The sequence below is a fragment of the Megascapheus bottae genome, chromosome 3 (genome assembly GCF_031878675.1).
Source record: "Megascapheus bottae isolate mThoBot1 chromosome 3, mThoBot2.hap1, whole genome shotgun sequence".
Classification (NCBI taxonomy): Eukaryota; Metazoa; Chordata; class Mammalia; order Rodentia; family Geomyidae; genus Megascapheus; species Megascapheus bottae.
In genome coordinates this window covers 10,946,846-10,959,991 of record NC_143511.1, presented here as the reverse complement: position 1 = coordinate 10,959,991, position 13,146 = coordinate 10,946,846, and the positions used below count along the sequence as shown (strand labels likewise).

At 37.7% G+C, this 13,146-nt stretch overlaps 1 protein-coding gene across 1 annotated transcript in view; it reads right to left on the bottom strand.

Moving 5' to 3' along the window:
• LOC150064932 (phosphatidylinositol 3,4,5-trisphosphate 3-phosphatase TPTE2-like) overlaps positions 1–13,146 on the bottom strand; it is a 93,806-nt gene that overhangs the window by 49,124 nt on the left and 31,536 nt on the right. Inside the window, exons 16-21 of the mRNA XM_090329285.1 lie at positions 9,071–9,124; positions 7,011–7,064; positions 5,741–5,791; positions 4,480–4,536; positions 3,628–3,684; positions 1,570–1,623 (exon numbers count right to left, since the gene is read on the bottom strand). Of these exons, the coding sequence (XP_090185411.1) occupies positions 1,570–1,623; positions 3,628–3,684; positions 4,480–4,536; positions 5,741–5,791; positions 7,011–7,064; positions 9,071–9,124 (327 nt within the window). The remainder of the gene's footprint in view (positions 1–1,569; positions 1,624–3,627; positions 3,685–4,479; positions 4,537–5,740; positions 5,792–7,010; positions 7,065–9,070; positions 9,125–13,146) is intronic.

The window sequence follows — 13,146 nt, the reverse complement described above, 5'->3', positions numbered from 1 at the left end:
ACCAAGTGTGAAGACACGGAACCCCAGAAAACATGAGAAAGCCTATGCCACTACCTGCCTCAGAACACTAAGGAGCTATAGCTCCTGACAGCAGGCTTTTCTCCCATTGCTGTGGGCCAGTAAGAATGGCAGGAATGCTACACTTCCATCTCAGCCAGCATCAGTGGGTGGGGCCCTTGCTCTTTTTGTTCTGAATATGAGGCAAATAAACAAGTCTGTATACCTTTTCAAAATAAAATTCTTTGAAAAATAAAGAATAATTCTTTAAAAAATCTTAATTGTGAGAAGACTTTAAGAAAAGTGTTGAAAAGAAATCTATGGACACTTGGATGCCAATACAGTGATCTCCATGTTTGTTTTTTACACACACACACACACACACACACACACACTGTACTTTCTATCTTACATTTTAAATGGTAATCCACTTGTAGGTACTCTTTTGGTTTCTACTTCAGTTTTGCTAAAGAATAAAAAGGAATGCAAAAGAAACCATGTCAGTTTGGGTCAAGTTAGTTATAATTAATGTTTAACTAGCAAGCTGATCTTCTAAACTTTGCACGTAGCAATCTACCATGTCATCTATTCTAGAAAATGATTCTAATTGATCATATCAGGCCTGTGAAGACAGAAGATTTCAACCTGGTTATAGTTCTGCATGCCTGTAATCAATGCACACTGAACGCAGGAGAAGAAAGATCATTCCAGGAGAGCTCAGAGTACCTTGAGACCATGGATTAACAGCAGCAGCAAAATGCCGAAAGATGTATTGTTGAACTTCTTATTTTTACTACAATAGGACTTTATAGGCTAGCAATGAGGACCTCAGAAAATAGTATTATAAAAGTATCTTTATTAAAAAGTGAAAGATTTATACAATCTGAAGAGAAACCAAACTACATGACTCTGATGACAAAATGCCATAGGAAGAAAAAGTATCGTCATATTCATAAAACTATCACCATAATGTGGAATTAGGCAGACAGGCTCACAAGATGACCTAGGACTGGTTAAAGAAGAGCTTATGTGTGATCCTCGACTTTGCTCCACAAAGGATTCTTTTAGCATAAACTTTCAGTCAAAAAACTGATTACATATGAACCAATCGATTTTCACTGCTCATGTCATATTGCTACTTCATATGACACCATACATATTAGTAGCTAAAATCAGAAGATAAGTGAATTGGGTCACCATTTAATTAGAATAAAAATGATACGACTTGAGATAAGTGCCTTCCCAAGCAGGCTTCTAAATGAGATCACATCCAACTTCCACTCACCACACAGCCATGTGAGAGGCATGTGTGACAGGCTGACCCTTCCTGATGTATGCTTCTTTCATTTTCCTAGCAGCACTGGTGTTCCAACACAGGATCTTTACTTTCTGCCATGTGCTGCATCACGCCTGCCACCAGTCCTTTCATGGTGTTGGTGTTTCTTTGTGTCCAAGTGCTCAGCTCCAGCCATGTGTATGTGCATACTTATGAGTACATGTGTCTGTACATATATATATATATAATATGAACATAAACTTCCACCTCTACACTTGTCTTGGTTTATATCTTACCTTTTTGTCTCATTGCCATCATCAGGTGCTGGACAAGGATCATGTGCAGTTGTGCTAAAGTAACAAAAACACCTATGGTCACATATCACATGAATACGGAGGAGTTCAAATTCTGGGTCAAATTCTGATGCAGGTCCTACATTCATGCACTGTTTTTCCCTATAACTGGTTCTCTTCTCATGTTGATTTGAAATAAATGCAACCTTACAGTTTCAGACCATGAAGAAATACACTTGATGACACAAAAATGACAGTTAGCATGACTGGCATTCTGGGAGTGAGTGTGTTTCTAGTTCAGTGTGTCATTAAGGAGGACAGGTGCAAGGTCATCTCCAAAAGAGAAAACAACCACATTACTCACCAAGCCACCAAAGAAATTTGGCCTCAAATCACTAAGGGGAAGGCGGGCTCTTCGACTATCCATGACCTTCCTCACATCTAATCAAAACCTCCAGTTTTTCCAAGTAACTACAGTTAGATGAGAAAAAGTAGCTACAGACTCATTTCTGATCTGAAAACTTCAGTGTCCTCCATTCACATGCTGGGGAAATCATCAGAGTGACTGTTGGAGCAAGGAACTTTTGTGTAGTCCCTCTATTGAACATTTATTCCCATGTCAATCCATCACTTTGAAACTTATCAACCACTTTTCCATGCAAATAAGTGTGAGTATTAGGGGAAGGGAAAAATTTAATCTGAGACAAGTAGATAGAACAAAATCTTTATGTTCGTGACTTACAACTAAGTGAAAGCAGTGCTCTTAGCTTTTTGTGTTTTCTCCCTAGTGGCCCTCTGTTTTCTCAGTCCAAATTTCCTCTTTCTTCCTAGTTAAGTTCCAGGTTCTCCACTCCTTGTGCCAACTTTTTATTGCCATCATTACAAATATCTACCTTGCTCGAATACTATGTGTGGCATGAGGTCGAGCCTTTTCAGTGTGTAACAGACTTGGATAAGAACAAGTCTTGCATGGTGGCAGAGCAAGACACAGTGCCATTGTAGACACTAATTTCACAATGACAGGGCTCTGAACTATCAGGGATGCATGCATGATCTTGATCTTATACATGCAGTTCTGTGCAGACTCGGTAGCCTCTATTTTTGTTTCTTTTACTTTTCTGCACATCGGATCTGCTCCTTTGGTCCAATCAATTACAGACTCACAAGTTGGAAACGTCATGTTTTCTAGAGGAATATGTTACTAATGTTAACAATGTACTTGAAGCATATTGTCATGACTGAGTCTTTCTCCAACGCTTCAATGGTATTAGAAAAGAAAGTGATCCACAAATCTCTCAGGGGCTGAGATCTGAGCACCATGGTTCAAAGCCAACCCAGCCATGAAAATCCATGACTCTTTTGTCCAATTTACCACCAGAAAACCCAAGGTGGCGCTGTGGCACAAGCGGTAGAGCACTAATAGCCCTGAGCTGAAGAACTTAGGGACAGCACCCAGTTCAAGCCAATGAATTACCAAAAAAATAAAAAAACAAAAATTAAAAAGAAAAGTGAGAGAGAGGGAGAAAGAAAAGTATACCATAACCCAACAAATCTACCTACTCTAGTAGATAATGATGTCTTGTTCACGTTCAACTCACTTCAGAAGAACTCAAGACTTACATATCATCTAATTATCATCTAATATTCCCTGCTGCTGCTCCTGCTCTTCAGATAGGAATAAGAAAAAGCAGTCTAGAAGTAAGGATCCCCTTCAGTATGAATGTGGGCTTTTCAGGGTTTAAGCATTCAAAAGAAGGAAGGATCACCTCTTAGCTACTGGTGCTAGGCCTACCTTTTGGTTTCAGCAAAGGATTCCCAGGTCCCTCGCCACATTCGGAGTAGCTGACAGGCACCGTGATAAGCTAAGAATTTTGGGTGCTAGTAGTTGCCTTCATAGCACACCATGAGCAAGTGTCTTTGGACAGGTTCTATCATTTCTATTGAGTTTCAAAACACATCATGATTACATTCAATATCAATAAGCAGTGCTTGTGTACCCTGAAGATATCATTGTGCAAAACGAGTAAGTGATAACGTACATGACAAAAAAAATCAACTCACCAACTACTGATGTCTTCATTGGAATGAACTATAACAGCTCTTAAGCCACTATCCTCACTGTGGACATATTAAAAACACACAATAATTAACTGGGAAAATGTGGGAATTAATCATGCATTTTTTTTCCAGAACATTAAGTTAGGAAACTAAGGTCTTGTGAATGCAACACAAAAATGCTGCCAACAGAGCTTCATCTGTACCATTTTTGTCCCTGCCACTCCTGCCACTACTGAGATCTCACCCCAGAGCCCTGTCCTTGCTACTCCTTTGTTCATGGTACGGTGACAATTAGGGCCTATAATGAGAAATGCTAATCTACGGGTTTTGGGTGCTAGGATTTGTCTTCACAGCACACCAAGAACCACTGTCTTTTGATCTGCTCTATCATTTTCTACTTAGTTTGAAAACATGTCATGATTTTGTGTGATATGAACAGGCAGTCCTCTGTGCTCTGAAAAGCCATCATTTTCCAAAATGATTTATCAATTAGATGAAAAATGAATCAACTTACAATAAATGAAAAAAAACTCTAGAATACAGAAACAAGAGCTTTACCTTGGGTGATAGTTGTTCTTAATGTACTATGTTATTTCTCTTTTCCTTTTTCCCCTTAATTGTTAATCTCATATTGTTATTGTATCTGAAAAGTTACCTGGAATATTACATATGTTTATTTGAAATAGGAGAGGGAGGGGATAAAGCAAGTTGATTGGAAAGGTGTAGGGGAAGGGAAATGAGATGAAAACATAAACAGGGCTATCAATGTGTGAGAAGAAATTCACCTACTATCTGAGGAAAATAAGTGTAAGCACTCTATACATGATCCCCAAAATAAAAAAAAAATTAACTCACGCAGTACTGATGTCTTCGTTTGAATGAACAACAGTCGTGGTTAAGTTGCTGCCTTTGCTGTGGACAAATTGAAACATATAAAAACTAAGTAGGACAATGTGGGAAGGAATGTTGTATTTATAACAATATTAGGTTAGAAAACTATAGCTTGTGCATGCTACACAGATGCTCTGTCAAATGTACTATGCCTCTATCTCCTCTGTCTCTGCCAAAACTTCTCTCCAGTACTGAACTCTGAATTCAGAGCCCTGTCCTTGCAGCTCCTATGGTGATGGCATGGTGATCCCTCCTACCTAAGGCTTGCCTGTTCAATGACACTTCCCCTTAGGATTTCACCAGAATGGTAGATGGATGTGTAGACTTGGGTTCACAGGTATGATTCTGTCTACAGTGGGGGTGAACAGCCGAGGACAGCAATATGACGCCATCCAGAGTATTCCTTCTGGCAGAAGTCCATCTCCACTGAATGAGCAAAATGCATTGCATGTGTGAATGAGGAAGAAGAGATTCAGTGATAAACAAGAAAGTAAAATATTCCTGGAGCCCTGACTTGAAGCCATAGTATCAGAGTATTGCGACTCTGCCACACACGTGTGGACATGATCGATCTCTCTCTCTCTGTCTCCTACCTCTTTCATTGTAAACATAAATTTATTCACAAACCCTGTATTCACAGATGTGAGCAGTAAGGAGCTTGACATAATGCTGTGGAGCCATCTGTCTATCCAATAGAAATGGTGCCCATAAAGTACTCACACTGTCACAAACCTTACAACCACAGTTTTGAAAAGTTGGCATTAATGCACAATGAAAATAATATGTATAATTTAAGGTCTAGGCCTACAGAAAGTCTATAGTCATCAAAGAACTGGACATAGCCAACAGAATATGGAAAGGACCGAACAAACATGTAGCCACTTCGATCTGACACTTGTATTTCTTCACCTGTGAAGAAATTGTTATGGCAGGAAATAAATGCATAGGATTCTGTGTCTTTGCCATCAGACCAAAGGAACACAACCAGTTGCAGTAGGATCTCATACACTGGCAATGTGGGGGGTTTTAGGCGTTTCCCTTCACTGCTCCCTACAATAGCAAAACACTTTTATGCAACTCATTTCTCATTTACTCATCAAAATGGAAAAGGAGCAATCTGACAGACAGAAGGTACACCGACAATATTTGGAAACTACCCAGAAATGATCAATCTGTTTCATATCATTTATATTTATGTATGTTTATCTTCTTGTAGATATCTGACCTTTGCTTGAATTCTTCCGTCCCAAGATCTGGTGGGTCATTTTTATCCAAGCTAAAGAGAATTAAATTATAGATAATCAAATATCAGGTGCAATCATAGTTTTACGTTTTCACTCAGTGTAGTAAGTTAATCTAAGACTAACAAATTTGTAGAAATCAAAACTTTTACATATTTAGCTAAATGAACAAAGGAATTTAATTTGGCGTAGGGGAGTTGCATTTTATCATTTCAAAAGAAATCTTTTATGCATGGTCAAAGAATTTTTCTCTCTTAGTAAACCTAATACACTGCTCCCTACAATAGCAAAACACTTTTGTGCAACTCATTTCTCATTTATTCATCAAAATGAAAAAGGAATAATATGACAGACAGAAGATACACTGACAATACTTGGAAATTTCCCAGAAATGATCAATATGTTTCCTAACATATACTTATACACGTTGATCTATATGTCTATATCTGACCTTTGTTTGAATTCTTCTGTCCCAAATTCTCCTGGATCATTTTTATCCAAGCTAAAGAGCATTAAATTATATACAGCCACTACCAAGTGCAATCATAGTTTTACTTTTTTACTTAAGGTACTAAGTTAACCTAACACTAACAAATTTGTAGAAATGGAAACATTTACATATTTATCACTTCAAAAGAAAGCTTTTATGCACGGTCAAAGAATTTTTCTCTCTTACTAAACCTAACACACTGATTATTGGTATCATGTAGTTTAATTGTACATGCAACTCACTTCGGAAGAACTCAATCCATTATACAATCTGATTTTCAGCTTTCTAAGTCTGCTCTTCTCTCTCCTTCCTTTCACTAACTTGGCTGATTTCTTAACTGCTTCTCACCAAAAGACAAGAAACTGCAGCCTAAAAGCTGGACTCTCATCAGACCTGAAAATGAGCCTGTCTACTAAGTACCAGATTTCTAGAGAAGGAAAGAGGCCCACCAACATTTTCCCCTCAGAAACACTGAGACCACCTCATTGTTCCTGACTGGGATTCTCTCCTCCATTGTCTCAGTACAAGTTGCATGTAGGAAATAGGTAAATAAGGTAGAGAATAGGTAAATAAGGATACGGTTACTATGTTTTACTTCACAGTATACCATGACCAAGTCTCTGCTGCCTGACGCTATCATTTTCAATTTAGTTTCAATACAAGAGAAGGAATACATGAGGACACTGATCAGCTGTTATATAGATTGGGTACTAACCTCACCCTAGAAGTGAATTTACACTCAGATGACAGAAAATTCAACTCACCAAATGTTAATGCTTGGGTCACAAACTGCAATGGCAGTTAATGCTGTATCATCTCTAAAAAATAAAATAATAGAAAATCAGCCACAGAAAATCAGTTGGAACATTTAGAAGAAATCAAACTGTTTCTACAAGGCTGTGTACTAAAACCATAACTGTGTTCATCTGAGGAACATGCTCTGCCACTTGAGCTACATCGCCATCTCCAGCTCTTCTGTTCCCTCTAGCTATTTGCTCTGGTACTATGGTGTGAAGTAGGAGACCTGTACTTAAATGAAAAGCAGTATTTCCATTTTACAGTAGAATGGATTTGAATCTCTTCAGGAACTTAAATATGGAACTTAGAAAAGTAAAGTTTTCACACAAGATAGAAGAATTGTTCCCCCTACCACAGTACCTAATGCCATCTTGTATGACTTTCAATGCAATGCAATTCAAGGGCGCTCAACCCAGAGGTCACAGTCAATATTCTGCTTCCTCTCTTCCTCCTATTCCCTTCTTATTTTCAACAATCGTGGATGTCTTTACTGACTTACTTGCCGAGAGTACCAATGGGTGGCAGGCCAGAAGCAGAGAACTCTCCACTGCTAACCAGGACAGTGAGAACTCCCTCTCCTTCTGGAGTCTCAATCCTTCACCCAATTTGCAAAAAGAAAGAATGGCACAAAAAATTGCACTTCCCTGACCTTCCAAATGGTTCCCACAAACATGGTGCTTAGTCTCTGTACAGCTTTCTACACAAGTCTGTCGACATTTGGGTATCTGACCACTTAGGGCTGTCTTGTGTGCATCCATGTGCATCCTGCTAGTTATTATCAACATCAATAATTAAATTGCACACAGTCAAATACTGTGAGAATTTCAAAACCTACTTTTTCTCCCCAAATAGCTATAACTGCCTGAAAACTAACTCTACATATACTGTATATGCAAGGGGGTATTTCGTGTGTTTTCCTAAAAATATGGCCTCTCACTTCAATGAAATGTTCACCTGTGCTAAACAACCACTTATGCAAGACTGACAAATTCTTTTCCTAAACCACTGGTAGCACTGTTTTTATGGGTTTCCTTATCTTCCATTTCCCTTGCTATGGAATTAATCAAGCTGATCTACCACCTACATTTCTGCTTTCTCTCTTCCCTCCATGCTGGCACTATTGTTCTCTATCCATCCAGCCTCTCTGAGTGATAAAAAGGATTTGTATTTCATGAGTTATTCACATTAATATCCAGAATATATGTTGGAATGATCGCACAGACATGCTTTTACTATTTAGTAGTATTTCACATTCATATAAAATTCTAACCCTTACTTGATGGTAAAAGCCTTCTCATCCCCTAAATAAATCACAAATGGTATGAGGGAGGTGTCTTCAGCTGTCACGTCTCCCATGAACATCTGATATCCTAGTCATTATATTTTAACCAGTCTCCTTCCCACAGCAATTGAAGGAGACACATCAGGGATGAATATGGCATGAAAAGATTCTCTGGTCTTTATATCACCATCTCTTGAAATAGACATCCAGCACATAACTGTGTAAATTTTTGTTTAGGCCTGAACGTGAACTTAGAGGTAAGGCATTTTTGGATAATACCTATCAAATTAAAACCCAGTAATGACCAGCCTTTACTCATTCATTCTGGAGGAACAGAGGGAGGGAGAGAGGGAGGAAGAGAGAGAGGGAGAGGGAGAGAACACATCTAAGTTGTTTCATCCTCTAGCTAGAGAAAACAAATTCAATAGAAAGAAGTTTCTTAACCTGCTAAATCTTACAGCAAAACATTAAATTGTTTTTGGCCATTAAAATAGATTAGGAACAAGAAACATTCTTGGTATTTCTTCTTAAAAGTAGCTAACGTTTTAGAAAGGAACTACTGATATTATGGCCAAAGTAAATTAGAAAAATATCAAAGACCTTCAATTGTCATCTATACTTACAGGTCCCTAATCTCAATTACTTTCTTTTCTGTGACTGTCCTTTCATGGATGACTGTACTTACATACATGTATATATGCATAAATACACATGGGTGACATTGTATGTTTATTCGGACCTTACCCTTCATTGTTGGTTCCTTTGTCAAGTTCAGTTGAGGTATCAGATAAAATATCACTAAAGAATGAAACCAAAATATATAGTCAGAGGCTCCAATGATTTTCTACATTTGATTACATGTCCCTCCTTTCTTTCTTCCATAAGCCATTAAACATTCAGATTTTTGTTCCATTTCTATATATTTTAATTTTTTCTATTGTTTACTTCCATGTCTATTTCTAGTTGAATTCCACCATAGTATGATAGCACATGGTAATATTATCTTTTCTTATATGTCCTGTTAAGACTTCCTTTAGACTCTGCCAAGAAACCTCTTTGAATAATTACTACGGAGGAGTATTAGAGAAAGGAAAAGGAAAAAAGAGAATAATGCTGCCTCTATGCTCTAAATATTATTTCCTTTGGGGAAAGCTTGGGGTTGCCTGGACGATACTTATTCTGGGACTGCTGGATGGAATATTCTGCAGATATGTGCTACCTTTGGCTCTGGGTCTTCAGTTAAATCTGGTTTCTTGCGGATTCTTTGGAAAGGATCTAACATGGTTGGGATCCATCAACTCATTTCTGTTCAGCGATGTCTGTTGTGTCAAATTGGGTGCATTGAGGATTAGTTGCCTTTTTGTTGTTAATCATTACAGTGTCTTTAGCAAAATGAAATGACTTTCATGTTGTAATACTTTCAAGTTTTCTTTGCCAGATAGGAGTACATTTACATTTGCTTCCTTTTGGGTGCCATTCTTGGAATATCTCTTTCCATCCATTCACATCAAGCATGTGACTGTCTCTGTTAGGGACGTGGACTTCCTTCTTTCTCTTTCTTATTATGTTTCTCTGCAGGTACTATTGGGTTTCCTCTTAGGGCCTGGGTGTTCTACTTTAGCTTTCTCTATTAAGATGAATACTCTACCACTTGAGCCATACTTCTTGCTTTCGGGAAGTAAACTGCCGGGTTTCCTGCCGATATTCCTATTTAGAATGCCACTGCTTTGTTCCAGAAAGGATTCTATCCTTTGGTTGAAGTGTAGCTGATATAATGACTAGAAGAAATTCTCCTCATGACCTGTTCCTCTCTTACCCTAGTTGTTATAAAGAAGGAAGAAAGATGTGCATTTGTCTCTCAGTAGCTGGGCTGTCATGCCTGTGTCTTAGTTGCTTCCCATACTTCTTATTTCACATTTTGACATCTGTTGGTGTACGCACAAATACATTTCTTTCCTTCATGCTGCCTTTAGAAATATGTGTGGATATATATATGTATATGTATATATATATATATATATATATATATTCAGAGAGTCCTCCTAGATTTAAACTCACATTTCAATGCTAGATCCCACATAACATTCTACAGACACTTCTTCCAGGATAAGAAAGTCTCGTCATAAGGCACAACTATACTATACATTTTCAGTCAAATAGCTACCTACTTTATACATGAAGTGATCAATTTTCTCTACTGCTATAACACTGATACCTCATACTTCAGTATACATATAAGTAATTAAAATCAGTAGATAAATGAAGCTAGGTCATCAGTTTGATTCGAATGAAAGTATGTTGTTAATGATTACTAATAGTGGAACTGTCCCTCACTTAACAACAGTTTCTTAGTATTACCATATATGCACATGAAGGCATGTATCACTTGGAAAGTTAGAGTGTAAATACTGCACCCACACAGATTTTACTGATTATTAAGTCTTTTAACCATATGCTTCCTGTTGCTCATTAAGTTAACTACTGCCAGTAGTAAAGAGTAAATTGATAGGCCAGATACACAAAGAAGAAGAGAATAAAACTTTCTCTACACTTTCTCCAAACAACAAAGGAGGAAAGAAACAAGGATACAGTAAAGAAAAAGAAATGTGAGCAATATGTCCCTTATGATCAAGCAGAATTTGGGTGATACGGACTATTCTCTTTAATGAAAGATGCCAATGGTTTTAATGGTTTAAATATAATGAATTTAACCTTGACTCAATGATACACTGCCCACTAAACACGCATTTCATGAGTGAGTATGGAATGGAGGAATTTATTTCTGGAAAACAATCAAATGTAAGCAATGACAGAAAATTCGTGTTACACAGTTAAAAGAAAAGCGCAGTAAACAGTGGAAAAGTATCAAGACTGGCAGGAAATTTTGTGAACTATATCCAATAAACAACCATGGCAGCATAGATATCTCCTGATTTCTGCTTTTCTGAGGTGTTATTCCCAAAGAAGGAAATTAGTCATAAGTTCTTGTCTCTAGACTTTCTTTATGGAGAACTCAGGTTAAAATATATAAAACTAACAAAAATAGAAACCCCATCTTGTTTTTCCCCTCCTCTTCTCTATTTCAAATAAGTGTATTAAAAGGGGGGAAGGGAGGTTAGCCTAGTGGTAGAGTGCTGGCCAAGCATGCAGAAAGACTCGGTTTCAATTCCTCTGTACCATGTACATAGAAAAAAGCCAGAAATGGAGTTATGGTTCAAGTGGAAGAGCTCTAGCCTTGAGAAAGTCCAAGCACATTGCCCAGGCCTTGAGTTCAAGCCCCAGGACCGACAAAAAAACAACAACCATGAATAGTCATTGTAACAATATAGGTATATAGGGCAGGAAACTGCTCTTCTATAAAACCAACAGCATGAAATCTTCAAGGAGACATACACTTGAATGACATTAGATGCATTCTATCCATTGCTAGTAAGGAAAGATCAGTTAGACAAAAAATATCAATCAAAAAACACCAAAGTTTACTACAGTCCAAATTTGTTTAGAAGACACGTGAAAACATTTCATCTTTTACCTGAAGAATATATATTCTATCAGAAGATCAGATGCTGAGCTACTAACCTAGTCTGAAGAAATCAAAAAACAAAATTGAAATCAAAAGTGTATCTTACTTTTTTCAATTCATGGGGCTTCAACACTAGGCCTCGGCTCTTTCCGTGAGCTCTTCAGCTCAAGACTACTACTACCCTGTCCCTAGAGTCACAGCACCACTTATGGTTTTGCTAGTGGTTAATTGGAGGTAAGAGACTCACAGAGTCTCACAAGCCAGGGCTGGTTTTGAACTGTGATCCTCAGATCTCTGCCTGCTGAGTGGCCAGAATGACAGCAGCAGTGTATCTTATTTAAGGACATAGAGCTACAAAAATACTAAAGGTATTAGAGATTATATTAGATATGAAAGTTAACTGATAAGTAATTGATCAATCAGAGGACTGATAAACCAAGAAAGAAAGTTTAACTTACTTAAAGGAAATGGGAAAAAATTGATACTATTGCAAAACACACTAACTTTGATATGGTAGTAAAGCTGATATTCCAGATGTGTAAGATGGAATAGTAGTCAGAGATAAGGCGTTGCCAGTGTGGGTAGAGGGATTGTGAAATGTCCCTTGCATTGTGCTGGTGTTTTATCAGTGTCTTACCTCCTGGGAACTACAGACAAATGAGAGTACCTTTTTGTTTCAGAAAAGGATTCCCTGCGACCTTGGCTCATTGTGAGTAGCTGACAGGCACCTAGGGATTCTAGGTGCTAGTTCTTGACATCACAGCACCCCATGAACCACTCTCTTTTGATCTGCTCTTCATATCCTGCTTAGTTTCAAAACACATCTGGATTACATATGATATTCATAGGTAGTCCTCTGTATCCTGAAAAGTCACCACTGTCCAATTCTGATTTATCACTTGATGACAAAAAACTCAATTTACACTAAATGAAAGGAACTTTAAAAAAATGGAACCAAGAGCTTTATTTTGTGTGATTGTTGTTTTTAAGGTATTATGTTATTTCTCTTTTCCTTTTTCCTCTTTATGGTTAATTTCCTATTGGGACTGTATCTGACTTTATTATCTGGTATATTGTATATGTTCTTATTCGGTTATTTGAAATAGGAAAGGAAAGGAGGGAAGACAAGATGATTGGGAGGGGGTGGGGAAAAGAAATGGGAAAAAGTATGAAAAAGAGGAATCAGTTTGTGACAAGTAATCTTCCTATTACCTGACGAATGTAAGTGTAACCCCTCTATACCTTGTCACGACCAAAAAAAAAAAAATCAGTTCGCACACTACTTATGTCTTCATTT